Here is an 8,575-nt window from a genome sequence, read left to right as displayed (position 1 = left end):
TTTGATGTAAATATAAACAAAAACTCAACTTTTTAACCTTTGAAGTGGTAGTAGCTCTAGCCACCAACCTGCTGCAGCCTCCTCTCAGGTGTCCAGGCTTATGATGGACACTCTGCTCTACAGTACTTCACTTTCAATGAAGCAGTCAAAATCCAAATTACGCCAACACCTCCATTTTTTATTTTGAAGAAAACTTTATTGACCATAGTATCTCCAAATTAGTGTATATTGACCATAGTACTTTAAGTGTTCAACAAAAAAAGTTACAATTGCGGCTTACATGTTACAAATAAAATAAAAATCATGAAAAAAACTAAATAATGACCTGTGATACATTCAGGGACTAAATGTGAAAATGTTTCCTGCTGCAGAGGCTTAACACCACTGAGAAGTTTCTGTTTTGGGAATAAGTTGATGAAAATGTGGGACATGCAGTTATGTCTTTGATTCTTCCATTTTGCTGACTACGTGGTGTGGTATACCTGGTCACAGCTCTTTTAAAATTACATATTTAAAAACCCTATGGAGATGACTGGACGGTCCATAAATTGGTGTAGTGCATTTGTTGGCTGGCCTGTTCGCCGGTACTGGGCATCTGTGTTCCACTTCTTCTCCTGTCTGGGTAACACTGGACGAGTCCTCATGAGGACTCTAGTGATCCCAAAACATATCTTTGTCCATTATTTTATGAGTCATGTCCAGCTCTGTCTTAGCTGGGATTTTAAAATCCAAAACACATCCAGAGGTTGCTTTAAATGAGGGTGGGGCTGTTCTTCCTCTATCGCATCACAGTTCCCCATGTCCGCTGCTTTGCTTTAACCCACAGAACCAGACAGTATGTGGATCAAAATCCATCCCATTAGTCGAAACTAAACCCGGAAACTCACCAGACTCAACTGTCACTGTAATTTAGCTCAGGTTTATTTAAAACCGCTTTGTGCAACAGAATTCTCTGAAACTATGTCAGATTTACAAGAAGCACCGGTGATCTCTCCCCAGCAATCCCTTTCAATAAACATGATTAATAGCTTTGATTGAGATGAGCCAAGCTTGCACAGAATTATAGTAGATCAGCAGTTTTAACCACACAAAGCCTGACAGTTAGAAATCATGCTGTTTTTTTCCTGCACTAAAAGCTCATTGGCTCAAATGTTTTGATTCCATATATATATAAATACTCTGTTTAATGGTAAAATATTCAATTGTTAGTCTTTGTTTGAACTATGAAGGTTCATTCTGTTAAAAGTTTGGTTGATGACGACTTTTTTAAGTCCACAGAATCTGAAATAACTGTTCAATAACAGAACCTTCTGATCACAAATTATGATTTTAAAAAAGGACATTTGACCCCAGTCATGGTTAGGGTTAGTCTTATTTAGGGTGTGTGTATGTATATATATATATAATATATATATATATATATATATATATATATTGTAATATTGTCAGATAATGTAAAGATACGATATTATCAAACAGAACATGAATCAGCAGTACCTCACAATCTCAAAAATATTCACCTGAATTCTGGGAAAGCTGGACATCGCCTCGAGTTGAGCTTTTCATCTTAAATAAGCCAATCTGACATCATCTATAAATGTATCTACTAAATACACAATGTGTACTGCACATAGCCGTAACTGATGACAATATGGTTTTAATCCCTTTAAGAAAATTCACTGTCTTCATCATCATCCAGGTGAAACACATCCAGGTCAAAGTTCAGGTCCAGCCAATTCTGCTCTCTTTGGTCGTCCTCTTTGATAGTTTCATATGATAGGTCCTCTGTGCTGGGTTTCTCACTTACTCAGGCTTTAGTCTATAAGATTAGTTTCTGACCCAGGATCTTGCGGTTGATCTCGGCCAAAGCCACAGAAAACACAAAGGCCTTCTCATCGGAAAGACTGGCATAAATATCCACTTCCTTCTCTTGTTTCTCTGTGAACAAAATAAAACACAATCAATCACAGGAAAGCCATTTTGGCGAAACTGTATTTAACTGACATTGATAAAGATAAAATCAATTTGAATTTATTTCACAAGTACGACACAGAACTGTACTGTGGGCTGAAGGGTAAATTAATCTATATTACAGAGGGAGGTTGAACGGTTTGTGTAGGCGAAGACAGGTGAATGGGATCATGTTGAAAGTAAAGACAAGTTGTGAGTGGAACACTGAACTGGATGTGAGAAAGATTTTTAGAGAAGCAGGATGTTCAGACAGAAAACAAAGAGAACTGCAGTAACAACATGGGAAATATAAAGAGTAATACAAGCAAGAGGATTGTCCAGAGTGGAAAGGACCAGGGGCCAGACATATGATTTCCAAATCATAGACTGCTATTTACACAGGAAGAATGTGCAGTGTGCGCACAAACACAGAGATTAGTTTCCATATTGCCCAGTATGCCCAGTTAATCAATCAATTCAATATTGAATCAACAGTCATTGTCAATCTATTGATTTCCATCCTTCCAATATGAGCACTATAAATTAATCATTGATTATCCATCGGATGTTTATTAATGATGACTGGGATGTTACCACAATGATTGTTTATAGATACATGGTAAATCAATAATATGGGCTCTATAAAGCTGCTCTCAGACACTTCCTGGTTCCCAGCTCCCCGTGATTCTACCAGCCTGTACGACACAGGCAGGCTGGTATAATCTCATCACAGCTAAACAGAGCAGGTTGTAGTTTAAAATATGGGAAATAGTTAGCAATATGACATGATCAATAGAGCAAGTTTTGCTAACTTATTTCAGACCAGATAATCAAACTGAAGCTGTTGTTTGTTGCATTTTCAAACAAGTCTCTTATTAAAGACCTTCCACACCTGTAATATTCAGCTGTAAATGATCACTTATTATACCTTTCTCCTCTTCCTGTTTCTTCAGCCCCACTGACTTTGGTCTGCCCCTCCCCCTCCGGATGGGATCTGACTGACTGTTGGCCCGGGACCTTCTCCTGTTCTCCATGTCACTGGTTAAAGGAGAGTCAATCCTCTCTCTACGAATGCGCTCCGTCCTCCTCCGCTTAAAGTCCAGCTTGTCTAAAGAACATAGATAATAGAAACATATTACCAGAATCATCATACCATAATTTGTGTGTCAGAATGTTTCCAGGCTGATGTCTCTGATTTGTGTAAAGATTCAGGTAAGTCTGGTGTTGTGCTCTTTGACCGCTGAGTTGCTGGTTAGATAAAAACTGGATACAGCTGTGAGGTTATTGTTAAATCACAAAATTAAAAGTCTTAAATCAATATGTTTATTTGATCAATGAAAAAAAAAAAAAAACAATATTGGACTGAAGGATTAAAGTAAACACAAAATGGCTCTGGTTATCAGGCTGTGATGTGTGATACAGCTAGGTAGTTTTTTGAGGTTTACGTTTCCTGAGCCTCAACACAATCCTGTCTCTGAGCTCTGCAGCAGTTCCTTCCTCCTCATGGTTTCTGCTTTGATCTGCATTGTGAGACCTTATATAGATTGATGTGTGCCTTTATACATCATGTCAAATCAAGTGAATTTACCACAGGTGGATTTTAGTCAAGGTGTAGAAACATCTCAAAGATGATAGAGAGAAATGGAGGAACCCGAGCTAAATATCAAATATGATAGCAAAGAGTCTGAATACTTATGTCAATTTGATATTTCAGTTTTCACTTTTTAATAAATTAGCAAAAAACAATTTTCTCTTAAGGCTGCAACATAAGAAAATGTGAAAAAAATACAGCATTGTAAGATATAAAGAATTCATTTTTCATTAATTAATATCGCTTAGATCCACACAAATTAAGAAGACTGAAACAAACAAACACAGGGTCAAACAAAATTTTCAGATATAATTAATAAGCTTTGTGGAAGCTGAACCTTACCTGCTATGGCTGGAGAGCGCTCATTTAACTTGGCATTCAGGAGTTTTCTGCTAATAAACACATAACCACATGGGCAAGACTTGCATGCAACTGGAATCTAGAGAGGAACAAACAGGAAACATAAAGGAGATTTGATTACTGTTAAGACTTACCACTTTAGAAAGGGGGAATGGAAATGTTAGCTTCAACCCATGGATGTTACAACAGAATGGCTCATAGAATTACACAGCACATATAAAAGGAGCATAAATGTTTTCAGAACTATGAGACGGTTAAATCATAAAACATCTTACATACAAATTGAACTGGTGTCATTAAACTTAAAGAAAGATGTAATTGCAAAGTAGTCTAGGTGAGTCTCACAGTGTGTGTTCCATGTCTTAGACTAATTCCTGAATTTAGACTGTAAAGGACAGGACTGATTTTAATAGCATACTGTGGTTTTCCAAAGTAACTTACTTACACTCCAATAGTCTTGGAAACAACACATCATCAGAAAAAGTGATAGAAATAGAATATCTGTACAAATCTGCATAATCTGCCAAGTTTCTGTTGTGTTACTCCCCATTCTGTTACGAAGTTTCTGTTACAATTATTTTTGGAGTGGATGGGGGTCTTTATGGCATGAATGCACATTTCCATCATTGGGAAATCTCTAGCGATAATATTGGGACGCTCCATCTCAAGCCATCCATCTTAATGTTGGACTATTCTGCAGTATACAAATTTACAAATGTCCAGGTATGTAGCATGTTCAGCTATCACAGAATTTACCATCTCAAACCAATAATTAATTGTTGCCATTTTTTTAAACCATGATCATCAATTTTCCTAAACCTTAACCTGGTGTTTTAGTTGCCGAACCCTTCCTATATTACCTTACACTATGCTGTAGTTTCTATATATAAATAATTGTGCATTGTATAATTAAACAATGGTCAGCAGGGGTTTTGTGGAACCAGCCTTATAACAAGGTCCTGTTTGGCAAATGACTGAATAGTTTTGAATTTCCAGCATTAGTCCCTCTGTGTGCCAATAATTTAATTTATGTTAAGTGAGGGTTCTTGGAAAATATGACTTTTTCTGATTGGTCTCACATTGTATTGAGCATCATGGCTGCTTAAATGTTTTCAATATAATGTTATGCAGTACAAACTTTAGTTATCAGTTTGTGCTTACAACTTTATTAAAATGCTCACAAAAATGCAACTTAGCTAACAGATTGGTGTTTACTGTACTCAAACAAGTTTCAAGACTCATAGATAGATTTTGAAATGAAGAAATTGCTGCAGGGAGTTAAGTAAACAAACTAAAGACTCAAGAGTATTTAATATTTCTCTCCTGTGTCATCGTTGTAATATTCAGTAAATTTGAAATAGAAGTGATTTACACTTATTCTTTTGCAGCTGAGTTATTCTGTTCCAGACTGTACAAACATTTCTTACAATAAGAAATTGCTTTTGCTTGCAGTGGTTGTGTGCAGCTGGTCATTCTTCTAAGCTCTTTATATTCTTCCTGAAATTTCCCATATTCAAGGCCTCATGAAATTTACACACCAGACTTCTTTCCAGAGATGCGTGTTATGTAATATAAATTGTAACACTTCGTCCTCATGAATACTATGCACTTTAAAAAACAGTCACAGCATAAAATTTGATCTATAGTGTGGCACATGGTAGTTCAGATGAAAAGTGTCGTTAATATTTGTGTCAAGAATGAAAAGAGAGAGAGTTACATAGAGGAGTTCAAACATGGCTCCTCTCTCACTGCGTGAAGTGGGTGTGAATGTCAGATTGCCAGTTTAGGCAGGTCTAAACACTTTTGATGTCCACGTTGGTCAGACCACAAATCTGCCCCAGCACTAATAGCAGCTAATGTAGCCTCAAGCTGCGAGCCTCAAGCAGAGATGAGGAGCAGCCCGTAAAGGTCTGACAAGCTCACCTCTTTCTAACTCTACAATGTTAGGACCTAAAGTCAGTTTTGCCTTGATGTGTAACTTGACAGATCTCTCTCCTCCTATTTTGCTCAGCGTGAACATGTATCTGTGATGAGCAACATGACAGACTCATTTGAAGAGGGATTCCATTTAAACCCCAGCTGACAGTGACCTTCCCTTCTACACCTCCCAACAACTACAGCCAGCATGTATGAATATTACCATGTGACATCTGTAAGTAGAGTCATAGCTTTTTGATTTAGCACAGAACATTTGTATAAAGTTCTGTTAGTGGTTTCTAATAAACTTGTGTGAGATCCTTTTGTACTTGTTTGATATTTCTGCCAGTTTGTAAAAATAGTTTGTTGCTAACAGTTCATTGTATTTACAGAGCACTAGTAGTAGCAGTTTTTGTAGCAATCAGCAGCCATTTTGTGTACAGTTTTTAACTGTTTTTGGTTTAACATGTTTTATTTCAAAGAGGGCTGCACAACTAATCGAAATACAATCAAAATTGCAACATAGCCAAGTGCAATGTCCAAATCGCAGGAACTGCGATAAAATGTGTCACAACGTTTTTGTGCATTGTTAGCAACATAAGTGTTGTGGTGCTACAGAGACACCCAGCCTACAAATCATGTTCTCCAGACATAAAGGAAACCTGATTGTTTGGTACAAGAGCAACAAACATCACATCATCATCATTTTTATATTTGTATCAGTGAAAATGAGACGCAAAGAAGATCATTCCAACTGAAATCATGACTCTCTGCCAAATTAAGTACAATATAATTATTTTTTTTGCATATCGTGCAGCCCTAGTTTTAACTTTTTTGTTAATCAGGAATCAAACTGCTGCTGTACATTGTTTGGAGTAGAAAGAGCGGGGGAGTCACAAAGCATGTTAGATCTAGGCTTCCCGCAGACTGATGACATAACAACAACCCCAGACTTTTTCATTATCAAACTTGCAGTCTTCAGCCCACACAGGTGACTTCACCTGATGCAATTACAGATTTTACACAACTCCCTCTGAAGTAAATAAAAAAGTCTGACACAACTTCTTTCAGGTGTGCAGTGGTTCTTCCCAGAACTTGTGTGTGAAATAAGGCTTCCCCTTTAAAAGAGAAACTGCTGTAGCATTAACTGCAAACCACAAAGAATATATCAGCGACTCTGTGAAATGCTTTCTGGTATTTTATTTAGAAAATAACAGCAGAGCATTAGCTGTAGCTGTACTGTAATTCACCTTGGGCTTAAAAATCCCTACAATAACAGTGACTAGAGTAAGCTATGGGAAAGAAACCGAGCCAAATACCATCCAGAATTTTTTTAAATAAAATATGGGCAAATTCACAAGCTGTAAAACAACTACAATAACAAAATATAAAAAATACAAAACCAAAGTATTTGCTCAAATATAATTTGGGTAATATCTATGCTAATAACTGCCGACCTATGTGTAGTTAGCTCCATATTTCAGAGACCATGAAGGCTCTCTTGGCTAAATAGAAAACCAGAAGCTAACTTGTTCAACCTCTGAGTGTTTGACGATACGGTCGTTTACACAACATGTGCAGTGGGGCTGCAGCTGAACCCCATTTCCGTCCTAAGAGCTGCCATGACTGTTCAACCATCAATAAACATCACGAAAATCACGCAAACTACACAACGTACGCAAACAGTACCAACGTTCACATTTGAACAATGTATTTTCTCACCTGTTGGTCGCATTCAGGACAAGATTTAGTAGCCATTTTGACTTTCTTTGTTTTATTTGCCGACATAGTCCGTCTCCTTCAGCGACACGCCGATACTTGTATGTTAGCTACAACTTCTCTCTGTTACACATGGACGGTCACGGATCTGCTCCAACCTACACTAAAGTAAACGGTACCCGCAATACACACAAACCGATAGAGCCAGATGACAACAAACCTTTAAGAAGCACATACATACTACAGTTACACTATTAATGCTACAGCTGCGAGCATGCGCACGGAGAGTCGTTCTGGTGGCGAGTTGCCTTCAAGTTCCTTGGGAAAATGGTAGATAGCAGACTCACTCTGGTTGAAGAATTGTTATGATTTTCAGTACAGTATTTTATTTTTAGAGAAACAAGATACCAACTGGAGCCCTATTGTATTTGTTCTTGGTGGCATTCGTATTCTTATTCTTATTCCGTCGGTGAAGTGGTTGTGCAAATTAAACTGTCAACGCTGCAAAGGTGAAATTTAAAGTGAAAGAATTAAGGGCATACAAATATTTTTGCTGTTATAATTATAATAGTAAAAATGTACAGTATTTTTAATTCATAAATCACTAACTGTACATTGCACATATAAAATACTTTTTTATCTGTGTTCCTTATATAGGCCTTCAGCTAGCTACATATATTGTTTTAGGCCAGTCCATGTCTGTTTATTTAGATTAGCGAAATACACAAATTTAAAACCGATCTGTATAAACAAATTTGCCGTCAAAAGATTCTCTTGAACCTTTCTGTCAATATTATCGTTTATTTTTCGTTTTTTCACTTTGTTTATGACCTCCCAGCAAACAATTTTCGATTCGGTAAAGTTCCGTGTACGTTCCCGGCGCTACAGTTTTCTTACTGTTCCTGAAGTATTCTTTAAAGTTTGCAAAAAATGTTACCTTGTGAAAAAATGTAACCTTCAAGGAACCATTAGTGAAGGTTCCCTGAAGGTAACCTGTTTGCTCGGTTCGTTCTTTGATTATACAGTGTCATCATTACG

At 37.1% G+C, this 8,575-nt stretch overlaps 1 protein-coding gene across 1 annotated transcript; it reads right to left on the bottom strand.

The window, feature by feature from the left end:
• Positions 1–903: 903 nt before the first annotated feature.
• Positions 904–7,828, bottom strand: hdip1 (HDAC and MIER1 interacting protein 1). The gene is made up of 4 exons (XM_023429604.2): positions 7,541–7,828; positions 3,884–3,980; positions 2,879–3,058; positions 904–1,938 (listed from the first exon to the last, which is right to left on the bottom strand). Exons 1-4 carry the CDS (start codon positions 7,604–7,606, stop codon positions 1,820–1,822), a joined length of 462 nt encoding a protein of 153 aa, XP_023285372.1. The 5' UTR covers positions 7,607–7,828; the 3' UTR covers positions 904–1,819.
• Positions 7,829–8,575: the final 747 nt, after the last annotated feature.

The sequence above is a fragment of the Seriola lalandi genome, unplaced genomic scaffold (genome assembly GCF_002814215.2).
Source record: "Seriola lalandi dorsalis isolate HSWRI2012SDOR001 ecotype SW California unplaced genomic scaffold, Sedor1 jcf7180002054898, whole genome shotgun sequence".
In the NCBI taxonomy this organism is placed as follows: domain Eukaryota; kingdom Metazoa; phylum Chordata; class Actinopteri; order Carangiformes; family Carangidae; genus Seriola; species Seriola lalandi.
This window is presented reverse-complemented; position numbering and strand designations above follow the sequence as displayed.